This window comes from Danio rerio, chromosome 7 (genome assembly GCF_049306965.1).
Source record: "Danio rerio strain Tuebingen ecotype United States chromosome 7, GRCz12tu, whole genome shotgun sequence".
NCBI classification, from domain to species: domain Eukaryota; kingdom Metazoa; phylum Chordata; class Actinopteri; order Cypriniformes; family Danionidae; genus Danio; species Danio rerio.
In genome coordinates this window covers 50,850,003-50,869,966 of record NC_133182.1, presented here as the reverse complement: position 1 = coordinate 50,869,966, position 19,964 = coordinate 50,850,003, and the positions used below count along the sequence as shown (strand labels likewise).

Sequence of the window (19,964 nt, the reverse complement as noted above, 5' to 3'; positions counted from 1 at the left end):
AACATATGCTGAATAAGTTGGCGGTTCATTCTGCTATTGAGGCCCCAGATTAATAAAGGGACTAAGCCAAAAAAAGAAAATGAATTAATTCATTATTTTCATTTCATTTTCCTGCGGCTCAGTCTCTATTTCAGAGGTTGCCACTACGGAATGAACCGTCAACTATACCAGCATATGTTTCACACAAGTACAGGGAAACACCCAAACACTCTCGCATTAACACACACTCTTATACACTACGGACAATTTAGTTCATTCAATTCACCTATACCGCATGTCTTAGGACTGTAGGGGAAACCGGAGCACCCAGAGGAAACCCATGCCAACACGGGGAGAACATACAAACTCCACAAAGAAATGCCAACTGACCCAGCCGGGACTCGAACCAGCGACATTCTTGCTGTACGGTGAACGTGTTAATCACAGAGCCACCATGCCACCCCTAATTCTAATTTCATTTTAGTTACTTTTTTCACCAACTGCTGTAAATAATCTTGGTGAGGTAAGCTACGTTTTAAAATGATTCAATTTTTTTTTATTATCTTATTACATCAACCAAGACTGCCTTTGTTTACTCAATTATACAGTAAAAACAGTAAAATTGTGACACATTATTAGAATTTATAACTATTACTTTATATTTAAATGTTGTTTTAAAAATGTAACTCATTTCTGCGACCCTATTACAGTACATTGCACTATGTAATAGCATCATCATAAATACCATAATAACACATTTAACAGGCATGCATGAGCTTTGGTGCTATAGCCTTCACTGAGTCACATGCAATGTAATGTAATGTAAAGTTTATTTATATAGCGTGTTTATTTTGTATGGCCTACACCCAAAGTGCTTCACAATCATGAGGGGGGTCTCTCCATGCCACCACCAGGAATGTAAAGTTAATGTAAAGTTAATAAAGCATTTCACATAATTTTTTGTGAGTGCCATTTTGGTCTTCTGAAATCAGTCCTTCAAACATCAGTTTAGTTCATGACAACTGAATGAAAAAGAAAATATGCACAGACGCAAAATCAAAATCAAGCTTGGATCTTGGATCACTTTAAGGCACTCACATAAAATATTTACAGTACAAGCCATTACTCATTATCTGAAACTTCAAGAGCTATTTGTCAGTCAGAGTAAGTTAATGTCTCTGAAAGCCTGAGGGAAGAATATTTTATTAGTCAAGCTTTGCTTAAGAAGATGCTTTTACTTACTTTACACCAAATCGATCCATAAACATGATGTGGTTTCGAAAGGTCCTGTTGATATCGAGGTCAATCTGCTTGATTTCTGGAGAGTAAAGCTGAGCCTGCTCTTTCATTCTCTGTAAATCAAACAAACACAAGGCTTCATCATAAAGCTGACTGTAAGTTATCTTACTTCTAACATAAGTTTATAATTCTTAAGTTAGATGGGTATACAGTCAAGCCCAAAAGTATTCATACCCCTGTCAAATTCTGACTTAAATGTTCGAGACACCCTGGAGTACATTTTCTGAGATTTGAACAGATTTGTGTGTGTTGAGCATCAGTTAAGACAACGTTAGCACCTGTTAGCTTTAATTGTGGAGAAAACTGGATAATTTTGAACTTTTGTCAGCTAATTTCAAAATCAAAATCGAGATCAAAATCCGTGACATGGCACAGATCCGCTCATGAGAGCACGTGCTTTCCGAAGGCAAGGCAGACTTGCCAAGCTGTGAGTTACAATAAATGGGTGAGACCGCGTCCGTGCATGGCACGGGTCGTATGTGTTTGTTTCCATGATGCACAGGGTTTGTTATGTTTTTCCCCGCAATGCTGTCAGGGCCGATACAGCAAAGCTGTTAGTTTGCAGCAAGCATTATTGAATGGTGGACTTTGTCTTTTATCACTTGAGTTTGTTTCCATTCAGACACATCGCCTATTTCCGTGCTGCCTTGTTCGCCAATGTTTAAAATCCTCCAGATTACCGGCAGGGCTAGTGGTTGAAATAGATAGGACAAGACACCTGCTGCACTGCTATCCACTATGTCTGCATTCAGACCTGGGGACTCAGGAGGAAAGAAGTCTTCCTCGTTTATAGTGTTTATATAAACATGATTATCTTTATAATGATAGAACAAATTGTGGTTATGTGTATATGAAATATTGAATAACAAATATAGCAGGGGATTAAATTAATTACTGATTATTTCTTTGCATTTTAACTTTGTAAACTCTAATATCATGGGTCTCCTTACGGTTTGTGTCTTATTTTGTGAGCCAACTGACCACAGTTGTTCGCTCCCCTCTTTTTCCCCTTCTCTGCCGGCCATGCCCACTCCTCCTTTTGCTCACAGCGCTCCACGTTCATCATGAAGCATTTTTGATAAAAGTCTGAGGTAGACTTGAAGCGAAAGAGGGGGGATTCATGGTCCATTAAACTTTTTGTTCAAATGTAAATAAAAGCTGATTTTTTATTCCTCACTGCACTGAAAAAATGCAGGGTTCCACAAAATTCTTTAAAGATATCCCAAATTATAAGGTTCTATCTGATATTTTTGTCAAAAGTTATTCACATACAGGCTTATTAAATTACAACTTATTTAAATCATGGGATGTTTTTTATAAGCTGTTTAAATCATAAAATTTTTTATTTAAAAAAAAAATGTTACACACATACTGCTTGCTATATGGAATGCAAAAACTTTGAAGTTAGCATTACTAAAAACTTTATGCAGACAACTTTAAAGGCAATAACAACAAAATATCAAATAGGACAAAATTCAGTGATTGTTTAATCCTCTTTCTGCTTCAATGCTGTATGCATTCCATACCTATACGGATCACAAAAGCAGATGCTTCCTCAAATTTGTCGACATAACCTTTAGTCTAGAACTACAGAGGCGGTCATTTTGACCTATTTTTGCTATTTAAAAATTTTGTTGAAATAAAACACACATATCAATAATTCCTTGACTTTTACAGACTATTTGTTTATAACATTGTTATTTTACTAAAATTACAAAAGAGTTCTGATTATTTCTGCCTAAAACTACCAGACTGTGTGACTTTAAATATGCGTGTCTCTGTTGCTAAGCAATTTACTGCTAACAAAAACCTAACTTTCTGTTGGAAAAACACAACTTTACTTCAGATATGTTTTTAAAACTGTATATTCAGTGTCACAAAAAAGCCTTATCTCATGCTTGTGAAAGTGAGGTACGGTCATTCGTGGCTGGTCTAATATAACCAAACTATAGGCTGTCTTACCAAAAAGATTGTATTTTTAGGGTGATGATGTATGAAAATATGATTACAGACATTCAAAGCTTAACTGTAATATCTCAATAGAGACTTTGAACGTAAATATGACGTGACAATATGACATCTTGTATGAGAAAGGTGAGAATGACCACTATGGTAATTCTAGTAGCTATAGAAGTCTGGTAGTTCAAGTGTTCATGTTCTGGGTAAACTATTCCTTACTACTGCCTTAGTCAAAACCAAGTACTAATCATTAATTACTAGATGTAATACTACTGCAATAAAACATATCGCTGATATGACCTTGTTCAGAGACACTGGATGCTACAAATACTTCCTGCCTGATGTCAAACCTCAGCAGCCCAGGAGGTTTGTTATGCTGGTCTTTTGTTCTCTCCTATCTCTTTCCGAGCCTTATATCAGCCATCTGTCTGTTTTCAGATCACACTCTAATCCCACTGAATAATCTTTACCACAGCACCGCTCTAGTAATCCCACTCTCACCAAACACCCGGCTTTAGGTCAGTGGAGACTCATAGCTACACTTTGTCCATAAGACCGCTAAATCTGCTGACCTATTAATTGTGTGAATGTGTGAACGGACGTTTTTCGAACAGTACTGTACCTCATATTTTCCTGCATTGTCGCTCTTGACTTTCTCAACGTCCAGCAGCAGAGCCCAGGCCTGTCCTCTCAGCTGCAGGGGGATTCCTTTAAAAACCCTCTTCATCATCTGCACAAAACACCCAGTTATTAAAGCAAGTGAATTAGAAATGGCTTATGATTTTCTGATAAATGATCCTCGCAAGGAAAAGCTCACCCGGTCACTGTTTCTATACTTGCTCCAGTTTTTTAGCATCTTCAGCCATTTCTGCACCCTCTCAATCTCGACCTGTTTTTGCTGCAGAGGTAAAAACAATAAGATCAGATGAAAAATTATAAGAAAAAAATCTCTGTCTGTCTGTCTGTCTGCTGGAATCAGCTTCCAGAAATGATCAGATGTGCTCCAACATAAGGCACATTCAAATTAAGACTGAAAACACATCTGTTTAGCTGTGCCTTTACTGAATAAGCACTGTACTACAGCCGACAGATCACACAATTATGACTTTCTTTTCTTTTTTTATTCTTTTAACACATTTTATATCATTCATATATCATTTTATTGTTTGTTTGTTTTTATTTTCTTATACTTGTCTTTATTATTCCTGTTTATGTAAAGCATTTTTAATTGCCACTGTGTTTGAAATGTGCTATATAAATAAACTTAACTTGCTTTGCCTTGCCTTGCCTTGCCTTGCCTTGCCTTGCCTGTCTGTCTGTCTGTCTGTCTGTCTGTCTGTCTATCTATCTATCTATCTATCTATCTATCTATCTATCTATCTATCTATCTATCTATCTATCTGTATGTTTCATTTATCAAAACATAATGAACCTACATGTCTCACCAGACAACAGACGACATCAAAATAATCTTTAAAAAAGTCTCTCTGACCTAACTATGATTTATTCACTTGTCACAACAAAATAATAATAATACTCTCACATTTTACTGATCATACTTTTTGTCTTTTGTTTTCACTAATAAATTAGAATTTATCTTAATGGGAGGAGAAATATAACCTATTTCAAAGCTTTTGCATTGTCTCACAAATTGGGTAATTATGTTGGATGTAATTTTCCTGTATCAAGGAGCCACTATCAGTTTCTGTTTGAATTAGCATTTGCGGTAGCTAGTGTTGTCAAAAGAACTAATACTTTGCTTTTAAGTTGACTTTGATAGCAATAACAAAAATGTTAGGCCTACCAGTTTTTCCACAAGCTTTTTTTTGGGACAATTAAAAAATATATAATGATAATAAAAATAACCAAATAAAACATAGTTATGTACATTTAGCCTATAATGAATGCCATTACGGGCCGTTACGGTGGCGCAGTAGGTAGCACAATCGCCTCACAGCAAAAAGGTCACTGGTTTGAGCCTTGGCTGGGTCAGTTGGCATTTCTGTGTGGAGTTTGCATTTTTTCCCCGTGTTGGCATGGGTTTCCTCTGGGTGCCCTGGTTTCCCACACAAGTCCAAAGACATGTGGTACAGGTGAATTGAATTAGCTAAATTAGCCTTAGTATATGTATGTTAATGTGAGTGTATGGGTGTTTCCTAGTTTTCGGTTGCAGCTGGAAGGGCATTCGCTGCATAAAACACATGCTGGATAAGTTGCCGATTCATTCCACCGTGGCGATTCTTATTTAATAAAGGGACTAAGCTGAAAAGAAAATGAATGAATGAATTTTGCAGCTAATTCTAAATCTAACCCACATTCCTATAGAAAGTACATGTACATGTAATTAATTAATATTACTCATTAGTTGAATAAATAATTGCACTTTAAAAATAAAGTGGGTAAAAATTAATCTACATATGCTTTTTAATATTTATTTTATTAAAAAAAAGAAAAGAAAAAAGCAATATGTCCACAATTATTTTGATTGCTAATATTTTTTGTTCCCTCATTTGTACAAGTACTCTGGGATTACGTGCACGACAGGCTTTGGGATCACCCTGCTGTTATTAACATCTGTTCTGAGGACAGCTTTCACTCTTTCCAGCCCTAGTCTTTAACCTTTACATGCCACAACACGACTGCACAAATGTCAGCTGGGAAATGCATCAGCCGCCTCCACACCGTGAACGTGTCAGATGGGAACACACTTCCAGACAACCCAGCTGTGTCTGCCACACACTCCTCTATGCTACAAACTCCCGTCTGAAGGTCACCATAAGCCTGTTTACAAAAGAGTCTCTGCACTGCTACTGATTCAGTCTGTGATCCTTTGTGTTTCCTTTTGTGTCTTTGATTCCTATCTTTTATCAGAAGAGGACATTCACATGCTGTTTGAAAACATGTCGCCTGTATTAATAAATGTTAAAAAAATGTCTACATTACCTTCTCTTCAAGTGCACTGGGGGTGGGTAATTCTTCTTCACTGTGGGAAAAACAAATACAGCTTAAAATACCATATTTATACATTTACTTCTAACTGAACAAGATTAGGTTTAGGCAGAAAAAGTAAAAATTAGCCAGAAAAAGTAGGCTATTGTTTTGTTTGTTTTTGCCAAGCTCACAAATGTTTTCATCAGGTGCAGTAATATTGTAAAATATTCTTGCAATATAAATATAATGCAAGAATAGTTCTGTCTGGTTCTTGAATCTGATTGGCTGATAGTTGTGCAATATTTTGCCAGTAACATCACACAAAGGCCTCTTCACCCTCCACATCTGTGTATTACTCCTCCCACATACAGCAAGCAACAAGCAGAGACGCTACAGTTTGACAAATATTACTGTTGTTAGACAACAAAATGTACTTTTGAGGCTTTTTTAGTCGAGAATGTAGCTGTTTAGATTGCAACTATGCAGTTTATTTGTAGGAATAGTGCCAATTTAAAAATAGCTCAGTTCAGTTCAGCGAACTTTGAGGAAAAGTGTAATGGGCTGGGCTGGCCAGCGTGGGGCCCACCTGGGATGGCAGATTTTATTTATCTTTTTTACCTGTAAGTTTGTTATTGTTCAAACTATTTATAATGTTTAAAGTGGCTGATAATAATAAATATATTAATAATAATAAGAAGAATAATAAGAGTCAGCTGCAGATGTAAATGAACTAAAAAAACTTACTGAAGAAATCCAAAGCGATCTGTGACTCAACGTCAAGCAGGAGAGGTGAGTGCAAGGGGTGCGCGTTTTTTTCTGCGCACATGCTCAGTTTGCTTTTTAATGGCCCGTGTGGGGCCCACCTGGGCTGGCCTGCATGGGGCCCACCTGGGATGGCCAGTATTATTTATGATAATAATTTACATTTAAGTACAGCAGCAACTTTTGAAAAACAGTGCTATTTTTAATTAACTTTTAAAATCACATTTTAATTTAAACGTTGACATTTTATTTATTTATTTTTTTACCTGTAAGTGTGTTAATGTTCAAACTATTTATTATGTTTAAAGTGGCTGACAATAATAAATATTTATAATAAGAAGAATAAGAATAATAGTCAGCTGCAGATGTGAAGGAATGGCAGTAGAAAGTAGTTCCTCATACAAAAGGGTTTTTAGGCTCTGAGTTTCTTTTTTATACACATGAGTATGCCTTCGAACTGTTGTATAAACGCAATATCACACTATTAGTGGTGCCATGTGGCTGTATATTGTCACTGGTTGGACATTAAGACACTCAGCCTGCAGCCTCGTGCCAATGCACGCCACATCACACTGCTACTTGTGTGATATTTACCTAACATGGTCAGAGAAAAATTCTTTTCCAGCAGAGCTATTGCTCAAACAAAATGTATGATTTTTACATTTAGTATTTTTGTAGTTAATGTTTTGACTATTTGTTTTAGACAAAATAATAATTACTCTTCAAGGTTCTGAAAGTAAATGAGCTAAACAAACTTACTGAAGAAATCCGAAGCGATCTGTGACTCTGTATATGCTGTAGTCTGCATCCTCCCAAGGATCGATCTCAACTCCTGCGTCTCTACCCTGAAACACACATGAGAGCATTATCTGAACACAGAATGTGTTGAGTTCGTTAGAAGTGCAAGAATTCATCCAAATGCAGATCAATTATAAAACAGACATTCTTAATCAGTTTAGACTTTAATGAAACTAATAGTCACATAAGAATACACAATATGCTATGCTACAGTAAAACAGTAATAATTTAATACATTTATTTTGCTATAATTAAGGTAAACTGTTTGTTGGATTTTTTTGTGTAAAAATCCTCAGTTGTACTGATTATCTTACTGATAGTAATAACAGCTTCTTCCTCATTGACCGGATTGTGAAATCTGTAATTTTTGACTTCCATAGTAGAAAAAACAAACTAGTCAACAGTTACAGGGTTTCAGCTTTCCTCAAAATATCTTCCTTTGTTTTCAACAGAAGAACGAAACTCAAACCAGTTTGAAACAAGTGAAGGATGAGTACTGTAATTAATGACAGAATTTTCAGTTTTGGGTGAACTAACTATTTAACACTGATTGCAACAAAAACTCCCACCTTGAAAAACCTAGAAACTTTCTGCTAACAAAAACATAACTTTCTGATAGCAAAACATGTGAATGTACTTCAGACATGCCTTTCAAAACAACATTTTCAGTACCATGAAAAAAACGTGAGGTGCAGGTCATCATGGGCTGTCAAGTAGCCTAACTACACATTTAAGGCTGTATTACCAAAAAGATGGTATTTTTGAGGGTAATAATTTCATAAAATATAAAGACAGACATTCAAAGCTTAATTTCAATATCTCAATATAAGTATTGAATGTGAATATGATGTGAAAATATGACATCTTTACAGTCAGAATAACCGCTCAAAGAATTCTAGTAGAAACTATTAAGTACTATCATTCTTTTTAATTACATAATGTTTAAATAAAACATCTACACATTTATAAAACTAATCCTAAACTAAAAAGTCAAACCACTGATTCAAAAAGCATACATAAAGCTTTAAAAACAAAGCTTCAAATCAATAATACAGAAAACAAATAGCAGCACTGTCGTTTATTTGAAAGTGGTTGACAGATTTACAAAAAAAAAACTAAGTATTAATTTTAATACACATAGGGAAGTTGCTTAAGCTGTTTTTTAAAAGCTGAATTACGACAGTAAATGTAAAAGATGGCACATTACTCCGCACACATACAGCAACAAGCAGAGGACACTCATATTGCTCAAATATGACACAAATATTGCTGCTGTTGGACAACATAATGCACTTTTGAGGCTTTTTTACTCGAGAATGTAGTTGTTTAGTTGTTTTATTTATTCTTTATTTAGTGCCTATTTTAAAATATATATTAATTCTGAGAGACAGCGCAACGGCGGCCATTAGCCTATCAAACTGAGCAGACCAAAGATGGTTGATGTTGTCAATCCACAAGATGGGGACAGAGACTGCATAATAAGCCCTCGGTGTATTTTCAAACTACAGCTGATCAAAACATTATTAAACAGGTTAGTGATATAGGTAAGTGAAACAGGTAAGTCGATCGCTCTCTTTTGTATGTTGTTTTGCTGTATTTATACCATATAATTGTAGTGTATTGAGTGTGAAATGTAAACGATAGCACATTATTGATCCTAACAATAAAATATTTATAACTTATTACTGAATGTCCACATATTTATGAATGTGAGACACTGATTCACATTCCAATCATTTTCAAATATGACTTCTTTGTCCCCATACTGCCACTTTGTACAGTATGTTCTGTAATAAAGAGAAAACAATTTCCAATTATCATGCAGATGATTCGATTTGTTTGTGGGTGAGTGTGTTATACAGAAAGTGGCAGCTCTGTGCTGGAAATTGACATTTTAATGTCATTAAGTGGTTGATGCTAGAAAGCAACAGCAGCAATATTCTCTCCAGCACATAGCTCTTTCCACACCCACACTTCCCTTTCACTTTTGTGTGGTTTCCGAAACCATTTTTTCATGGAATTACAAAATACAAACCAATGTGTCCTATCTCATGCCGTTAATTCATATTCCATGAGCTGAGAATATTGCAATGCCGTGCACTTATTCAACAGAATTTTCACTCTGTCTGTTGAGTTCAGGACAGCTGACGTTTAAAAGCTTTTTCAGTTGGTGTGGATCGATTCCCTGATGGGGGACTGCTGTTACTCTCCTGAACTCTTTTCAACCCCGCGCCGGAGAGAGGAGCGGACAGCGAGCAGTGATCCGTGACAGACAGCCAAGGATTACAGTCCCAGTATTCTCTGAATTTCAAATGAGTTGGTAGGAGAATGTAATGATGTGCCATGGTCAAATTGATCACCACAGTGTCCCAAAATCTGCACTAGCACACGAAACCGCCTTTAACATCTCAGTGCGACTCCTCACAACCTCCACCCCCACCCTTTCCCTCACTTCCCAGGGAGTTTTTTCTTGCCACACTATGTATTGCGAAAAAGACTTAGAGAGAAAAAGATTCAAATAAAAACTTGATTTGATTCAACAACCACAGGACATATGGACAACCTCTGGAGGTCAAAAAACTTCTCTTGGGAAAAAAAGGATACTTTTAAACTGGAAAACTTCCATTCTCTCCATATTTCAAAGACTAGATGGGTAAATTGTCTCAAGTCATCTAGTTCTAGAGGATACACTCCTTGTAACCAAAATCTCAACACCAATTTCAATCTGTATGGCAACCTCAAAACTGATAAGTGCCAAGGCTTGAACCGGCGACCTCCTTGCTGTGAGGCGAAAGCACTACCTACTGCGCCACTGCGTCGCCCTACTTTAATATTTGTTTTATAAATTAATACACTGTAATATATAAATGAATAATATATATATATATATATATATATATATATATATATATATATATATATATATATATATATATATATATATATATATATATATATATATATATATATATATATATATTGGAAAATCAGGCTGACATTAAATAGCCCGAGTCAAGCATCTATTTTAAGGGTGTCCAAACTCGGTCCTGGAGGGCCGGTGTCCTGCAGATTTTAGCTCCAACTTGCCTCAACACACCAGCAAGGATGTTTATAGAAAGCCTATAGCACAGGTGTCAAACTCAGTTATAAAAGGGCCGCAGCTCTGCACAGTTTAGTTCCAACCATAATTAAACACACCTGATCAAATTAATTGAGTCCTTCAGGCTTGTTTGAAACCTACAGGTAAGTGTGTTGGAGCAGGGTTGGAACTAAACAGTGCACGGCTTCGGCCCTCCAGGAATTGAGTTTGACACCCATGGCCTATAGTAAGAGCTTGATTAGCTAGTCCAGGTGCGTCTGATTGGGGTTGTAATTAAACATTGCAGGACAATGGCCCTCCAGGACCAAGTTTGGACATTCCTCATCTATTTGGTTAAAAATATAGTAAACAAAAATTGTTATCAACATTTTCAAATCGAAAGAAAATATGTACACACAGTAATGAAGTGCATTATATATATATGTGCCAATCTATAACATCAAATTTATATATATATATATATATATATTATAAACATATATATATATGGCATAAATGAATATTTACAGCTGGTAAACTTGTGTATTTAATTTAATTTTACTCAAATGTGAGAATAAATGAAATAAATGGTACAACTTACCTTATTATATTTTGAGATGATCTCAGCACGTTCCTCTGCTATCAGCACCTCTATGTCCTTCTTCATGTCAATATCTAGAAAAACAGCACATAAAATACAAAAAGAATTGTGACAAAAGCAAAAAATAAATACAGACAAAACCCCAAAGAGTTTTGAAAGGATTTTAACAGATGAATTGATTAACTTTGTCCATAGAAGAAATGCCAAAGTGCAACATATTTGTATTTTAGACCCAAAATCAGGTCACGTTGGCACTGAGTAACTTGAGATCTCATAATGTTTTGGACATCCTGCTGGTCATAAGAAGGCCTCGACTGTCTCAGAAACATTATCCCCATGGGAAGCTCAGAGCCATAGGAAGGGAACAAAGGGTCCCGTCGGGCTTCAGCTGTCTGAGAGTGCAGTGTCTGTTGAGTCTGTCACACACACACTCACACACATGCGCATGCACACACAAAAATAGAAACTGGCCAAGAGAGGGACACAGCTCTTCACAACATGCCATTATGTGTCATATTTCAGGCCTATAATCATAATCTGCCGTCAGGATTTTTGTTTCTCACAATTCTGAGTTTACAGTATACTTCAAAGAAATTCTCAGTTTGCATTTCACAATTTTGAGTTTGTTTTCATACAATTTTGTATTTAATAACTGACACCTAGACAGTCTACATCATATACATAGTCCTTGTGTTGATCCAGGACTGATTTCACATATTTGTTTATGAAATAATAAAATGTTTACGTAGTTTTACACTACTTAAGCATCCATAACATTTTTTCATTTAGAGCATTATAAACAATAGATGATGGATGATAAAGCCCAGAGTGTCAGGGTTATGCCACTCTGGTCATGTAAATTCTTGTTTTGGTGGCAGAATCCAGACACTAGTCATGTCTAGTTCTGTCCTGTTGTACTCGGCTCCAGTTTTCTTGGGTCGAGCACTTGTTTCTGTCATTGTTTGTCTCCGTGTACGCGCGCCTTCGTGGGTGTGCGCAGAGCTTGTACTCGTGTTTGGGTTCGTCTGTCTGCAGCATGGTGTTTCATTCCCAGCGTCTCAATCTAGTTGGTTTTGGTTTTGGTCGGAGCTGGGATGAAGCATGCACGCTGCGTGTGTGAGTGCGTGATGAGTGCTTTCATTCATCGTGTACTTGTGTCTTTCGTTCAGTCTTCTGTTGGTGTTGTGTCTAGCACGTGGTGCGTGTTTACATGCACCATGTGCTTGTGTTGTCATGAACACGCAGTTAATGAGTTATCTTTATCTTTATCTTTAGTAGTTTTATGTGAGCGCATGGCTTGTGTTGTCTCTCTGTGTCATGCGCTCTCCCGTCTATTGTCTAGTCCCACCCTCCTTGTTAACTCATTATTAGTTTATCATGTTCACCTGTTTGTGTTTCCTGTCCTGTGCCAGTTTGTCGTCGATACTCCCACTGTGTTCTTGTTTGAGTCATGTCTTGCCAGCCCAGCCAAGTTTGTCTGTTTGTTTTTATAGTTATGTTTTTCCCCCCTCGAAGTAGTTTGTTTTGCCTTTTTGTTTTATTTGTACTTTATTATTAATAAAACCCTTATTTGTTGCAATTGAGTCCTCGCTCCTTTTCCCCTTACCCGACCGTGACACAGAGTGTCTTCTTTCCAATGATAAACTGTGAATGTAGACCAGATCATTCAGCAACTGTAAATGTTTTAGCTTTGGGAAGATAATTTTTGAGAAAGTGCCCCTGACGGTGAGGAAGAGAAGGACATCGACATAAGCCTCAGAAAACTTTTTACAGAAATCTCATTTTGCATGCTATTGTCATCATATTTAAAATATAAACTTATGAAATACTTGGCTTTCAAGTCATATTTTTTCTAGGACATTACATTAATGTTTTCCTGTGTTTGTATATAAAAAACAAATATTGAACACAATACTTTTTTTTTTTTCATCATGACTCCATAATGTATAACCTTTTATATTTTTTAACCTTTCTTCTTTACAACAGTAAAGCTCAAAGTGTCTTCTTTCCAACGATACATAATTTGTGTTTTTAGCTTACTGGAGTCAGGAACTGTTACTATCTAAAGTTAGGTAGGTATAAATCCCCAAAATTGAGTGCTGGCTAACAGGTTAGAGGGAATGGGAGATGAGACTCTGATTGGTTTATTCTCAAAACACACCTATAACTCATTAAGAGAATAAGCGCAACCCTGTTAGACCATGCACCATGGCACAGAGCGGATTTTTCCGTCCTTGAAATAGCAAAAGTGGATTCGGACATGCGCTTAATGCTTTTGCACCATGCGCTTTTGACTTTGAACCTGGATCGTCGAAATAGAGCCCTTAGTCTTTAAAGCAGTATGACTGAGTGTAAACCTCAGCAGATATTCTAACTCTAATTGGCTGTTGTCATTTTCCTCTTATCTTGATTCCTGCCAAAAGTTTTTATTTTTAGCTCTGGGTTCACATTTGGGCCGCTCCAGCCAACAGCACAACAACAACTACTGACGAGGAAGGGATAAAGATAGCAAGGCAGGGCTCGAAACTGCGACCATTTTGGTCGCATATGCGCCCGAAACTTTAACCTTAAAATATATTTGGGAGCATTTCTGCGAGTGCTTAAAATTGTTGTGTGTGACCAGTTTTTACTGCAAAATGTTCAGCACATGCGCGGATTCGGGAGACATTCACGCAGAATGCATCTCTAAGCTCTTTGTCTGCACTTGGAACGCGAAACGCAGCGCTCAGGAATGGTTTAAAACAGTTGTCATGTCAACTTGCTGCAGTAAACAAAGCCAAGTCCGTAATGCTTGGCCCGCCTTCACGCTCTTCTTATTGGCCCACCACTGCTCTAGCACTGAACGCGAATGATTGGTTAATATCAGCTGTCAATCACTCAGCGCCTTCTGGCTTCGGATGACAGAGAAAGCTACTACCGCGAAAAATTGTAAAGCCCTGAAGATGAGAATGAAGATAACATAACACTGACAGATTTAGTTTTAGAAACCATCTAGTTACAAATAATGACACATCTTACTAGTGATCGAGTGCTGAATGTTAATCCACCATCTACACTTTACCAAAAGTAGAAGACTTCCATTGGCTTCAAGTCTGTGGGATGGAGTTTTCAGGTAACTGTTTGCCACATCTAGCACGAGAGCTTCTGTTTAATCCTTCATATAATCGCCAGATGCTGTCCGCCGTGCAAGGGGCAGCTATATGTCAAATTTACACCACCTACACCATCGCAAACGGGCTAGCACTGCGTAAACTAACATCGCTACTCCTAAAAAGACAGGTATTGCTATTAACATGTATGCATATAATAAGGTACAGTATGTGTCAAAAGCATCAGTGCAATATCCGACAGCACTTGTGAGAACAGCACAGTTATACCGTTAACAGATTAATTCAAGCAGTGCGTGCAGGGCCAGTGACCGCTCCGTGTATGCTGTTCACTCAGTTATGTTATAAAAATTAATTTTCTTGTGATAACGGGATTTCGTTGAGACATATTTTCCTCACGCATATATATATATATATATATATACATATATATATATATATATATATGATTATATGATATATATGATATACATATATATGATGATACATATCATATATATGTATATATATATATATATATATATATATATATATATATATATATATATATATATATATATATATATATATATAATTTTTTTTGCTTGTTAGTTTGATTAGTGTTGATTTCAAATACAAAAAATATGTTTGTATAAAACCTGTAGTAACGGTGCTCATAATTGGTGGGTGCGACAAAATTTTGGCTGATGCGCCTACATTTTTTAAGTTAGGAGCACCGGTGCTACCAAGCAAAAAGGTTAATTTCTAATCAGTCAAATTTAGATAAAAAATTATCATACATGTCTGCAATATGCATATCGCATATATATTATCGTGATAAAGGTAATTTTGCCATTTATTGTGCAGCTCTATCCATCCATATTAACAAATCAATGAATCTGTTGTGTTTGTCTAGTACCACTGATGACATTTCCTGATGTATTTGGACATGAGGACACTCCTGACAGCTGTCAATACGCCACTACATATATCTCTCTAGTCGCATGACCCTCTGACCTATTCTTCTCATCTGACCCTGCTCTTGCAGTTTTTTCCATCACTCTCACTGATTCGTCAATTTAAATTTCACTAAAACACAAGACCTAAAAATGCTGACATGAGAAGTACAAGTGAACAGAAAAAGTGATCTATGCTTTTCCTGAAACCAATAATAAGTGTTTAGAGGCATCATCAGGCACAATCATGGGTTGAGTGGCTGTGCTTACATTGCTTTAAAACCAGCACAACCACAGGAAATAATTCAGTGCCTCTGAGTTTTGTTCAACTCAATGAGAAAATCATTTACTCAAAACCCTAAACCACGGTTTGTAAAACTAAAGGAAAGCAAAAGACATTACTAAGCATTTTTCTCATCACCCACAGGCATTATATTACTCAGTATATCGTCTTACTTAAATTACTCCTTATGTCAATTTTTAAAAAATGGGTTACAGGGGCCACTGAGGTTGTCTAGATTATAAAATAGCCACGGCAAGAAACATTTATGTCAGGATATTTTAAATCTACTGTAAAATGCCTAGGACAACAACAACAACAAAACAAACTGATTTGTAACCCATCATCCGATAACAACAATCTTTGTTATACTTAAATATGAAAGAATGTCTCACATAAAACTCTAACTCTTTAACAAAATATATAGCAGAACATAAACACGAACAAACATCAGAACTCTAAAGCACTGCTACATCCAAATTTGCATACTCTCCAACCTAAAATGTATACAAAAGTAAAATTAACATGTCCCAAATCAAAGTGATGAGTATTCTAAAGTTACCAGGATGGTCTACTAGTTCCAGTAGACATTTAAAGTACAGATTTGTGCGTAGTCTAATCGCTAAATGCCCACAATACATTGCATGTTGAATGTGAATTTGATTACAACTACAAACATATGTAAAATATGTAAAAAAAAACTACAAACTTGGCAGACAAGTAAGGAAAATGACAGTCAAGTAAAGAGGCTTTGGTAAAGATGTTTTATGTAAGAGATAAAGTAGATTTAGACAGTTGTTATCGCTGAATAAAGTTGTTGTATAGACCAAAACAATGAGGGAAAACAATGGTCTCAACGTATGTATTTCCTGTTTTACATTTTTCATATAGCTTCCGAGAATCCAAAAAGAGCCACATATTTCTAAATAATGTTATGATAGCTGTTTTAACATGAAGTTATGATTGAATTGCCTCTTGTTACAGTTATGAAATAGTTTGAAAACAAGCAGGAAATGTTCATGGGCCAGTTGCATGACCACATTGAAATGGTCTATACGGGGTTTATCCGATGAAAACAACCACCTGAATATACTTTACCTCACTTTTTACATGACTGTTTGCCACATATTAGCTTAAAACGAGCCCTAAATGAGCCATATTTATTAATTCAGAATTCCTGAATCCGAATCAAGTATTCCAGAAAGATTATAGGTTATAATTAATATTTAACACTCTAAAATATTCCAGAAATAATTACTTCACATTTTCTGTGAAAATAATCGATGGTTCATTATCTTCTGAATGCTTAATTCTACAGACATCTAAGGAGAGATCTCTGCATGTAATACCACAGCATTTCTCTAAATGTTGGTTATACAACAACTCTTGTCCCTCCTTTTGGGGATTGTCATCCACTATTAATCAAAGTCTCATAATCCCTTCAGGAAATGTCTGCCGTGGCCTTGTTGACACCTTACAGTGGAAATGCATTTTCACAGATTTTCTGATGAGAGTCTTTGTGACTGTCCAACAGACACTAACAAACACAAACAACACTGAGGTGTTATACATTTAAGACAACAGAATTCCTATTTGATAGCTTTTGATTTATCGAATGGAAAATCATCTTTAAATCAGCCTTTTTTTCAGAGCATTTGTGTTTTCAGAATGACTATATTGAGGGTTAGAATCTAAGGTTGGATCAGAGATTGTATAACCTCATACATTTGATGTTTGCTGCAAATGTAGCAAGTGATGGCACAGTTTTTCTCAGGAGATTGAAGGATTTCACAGCTATCCTTGGATGACAAAAACATTTTATATAATCTTGGTTTATGTAAGTTTAGGATCAGGCCCCTTTATCCAGATTTTAGATTGGTCTCTTTGAATGTGACTCCTGCCTTCTGTATGAATTAACAAGTAAGAATATAAAAATTCAACATTTTTTTTTAAAACATAATAAAACATAGGATAGTTTTTTTGGTTGTTCCCTTGATTGATTGATTGATTGATTGATTGATTGATTGATTGATTGATTGATTGATTGATTGATTGATTGATTGTGGATAATATTAGACTCCAGTATAAACCGATCAGTCCTGAACTGACCTGCGTTTGCGGAACTGAAACAAAAAAAAACAACATTAAATGAATGGTGTATATGCCGAAGTACGCTAATAAGACTTTTTATTTGCCAGTAACCTGGGTTAAGCGCTTCCAGTGAACTGTATACCATTGCAAAATCGGCGCGTTTAAGTGCTGTTTTTTTTTTTAATATAATGTGATATCCAATATAAAGTGGGTTTCAGATTGTAAAATGGAAAATCCATAAAATCCATAAAATGAGATCCATAAAATGGAAAAAAACTCACAATCACAGGTCACCGGAAGTTTATCAGCATGGGAACAACATTAGCTTGCCATATACCCTATTACAATACCTCATGTAGCAAAACTCTTACAAAGTGCAATAGTAAAAGAGAGTACATGGCAAGACGGATATTTCCCTAGTTTTGCAATTGTACAGGAATGAGAAGACAGCGCGAACAAGTATAAAAAGAAAAAAAAAGACAGCACTGATCAGCTCAAGGTACTAAGGCTTTAATTGACCAAAACTGGGATGTTCTAAAATGCAATCTTACAGAGATGGGGAAGCTACATATTACACCCAATGGTAACATACAAGTCTGGAAAAAAGTTTTAAAAGTTGTGGGCTCAGTATGAAGAATTTAAGAATCACAAGTCAGAGCGGTGCTTACGGGAAAAAAAGCCCTCACACTGGCCCAACAGTGGAAAAGCGAGTTTGATCCTTTACATTCTGTTAGCTAGATAACTTTTCAGTTTTTCGTTCTTCCTTACAATGGCTGATCATCAATTATGGTATACGTAAATATAAGCTGCGTCCCAAATGGCACACTGTGCACTATGCACTATGTACTTTTGCTCAAACACACTCAACAGCATAGTGTATGTATGTAGTGTAGTCCCAAATTGGACACTGGAATTGGAAATTGGAAATTCAAACCGCTTGCCAGATGATGTTTGCAAAATTAGTGAAATAAGTAACCAAAGTACCAATACCAGCCATAAGTATTACTGCATTCACCTTAGGGAGGCGCTATAATCACTCTCGTAGGAGAATACAGTTTTCACAATCCAACATAAAAAGTAATCCAACATGTGCGCCCAATGGCTCCGCCCCTTCTGCTATGTGAGCAAAGCAGCAGCCGTAAAGTGCGTGAAGTGTCCATCATTGCACACTACATTTTAACAGTTGAATAAGTGCATCACTGGGTAATTAAAGTGCACTTATTATTTTTAATAATAATAATAATAATAATTTTAATTAGTTTTAATGTGAACGCACTACTGACATTATTTACACAACAAACTGGCGTAGGATAATGCATAAGTATGCGATTTGAGATGCACCTTATGACTTGCATGCAATTTACAATATCCCATATTTGTTGAATCGTCAATGAGAACTTTTCTGACTAGAAAATATGTCTACAAATATGACAGAGCACTACTCACTGCTTATTGAAACTTCTAATTCTATTGTTTTTCACACAACATACGAAACAATAAACGCTTTGATGACAGGGCAGATGTTTAACTAATAAACAAGCATTTCTGTCCTTTATGTTATGGCATTAAAATACTTTTACCAAGTGCATGGGTTAGAAACTAGATAATATATTTTGACATTTGCATCGGACACTTTAATCAATTTGATTTGACATTTTAAGTTTGCTCCTTGCTACAGCTTTTAGCACTTTGTTATGTGAAGCACTTAAGGTCAGTCAAGATAAAAGAGCTCACAGACTAACATAGAATACATTTGCTGCAGGCAAAACATTATGTTCAAATGCCTAAAAGCATCAACCTGACATTTCCAAAGTGCCACAATATGTACAACAAACAATGTAGTAAACTACTGCCAGATTCGTGATCATCTGTTTTTGCCATTCACAGAACATTTTTCTTTGAAAGTGTTGTGAAACATTTAAAAAGCAATGTGACCACAGACATGTTTTACAAATGAGACTTTGCTTAGATTGTATTAGATTGTCAAAACTGCACAGACTTTCTCAGAGTGATTATCTAAGAATCATAACTAAAAATCGTTCATAAAATTGTAACAATGTATAACCTTTCCTGCCTTTTTTTCCTAACGAACACTAAACATGTTTGTGTGTGTGTAACTGGCATGTGTAAATGGAGTCACAAT

The 19,964-nt window shown here is 36.0% G+C and overlaps 1 protein-coding gene across 1 annotated transcript in view; it reads right to left on the bottom strand.

Moving 5' to 3' along the window:
* si:ch211-288d18.1 overlaps positions 1–19,964 on the bottom strand; it is a 56,658-nt gene that overhangs the window by 24,175 nt on the left and 12,519 nt on the right. Inside the window, exons 2-7 of the mRNA XM_681604.8 lie at positions 11,409–11,482; positions 7,690–7,775; positions 6,181–6,220; positions 4,055–4,135; positions 3,860–3,967; positions 1,222–1,331 (exon numbers count right to left, since the gene is read on the bottom strand). Of these exons, the coding sequence (XP_686696.2) occupies positions 1,222–1,331; positions 3,860–3,967; positions 4,055–4,135; positions 6,181–6,220; positions 7,690–7,775; positions 11,409–11,474 (491 nt within the window). The 5' untranslated portion in view covers positions 11,475–11,482. The remainder of the gene's footprint in view (positions 1–1,221; positions 1,332–3,859; positions 3,968–4,054; positions 4,136–6,180; positions 6,221–7,689; positions 7,776–11,408; positions 11,483–19,964) is intronic.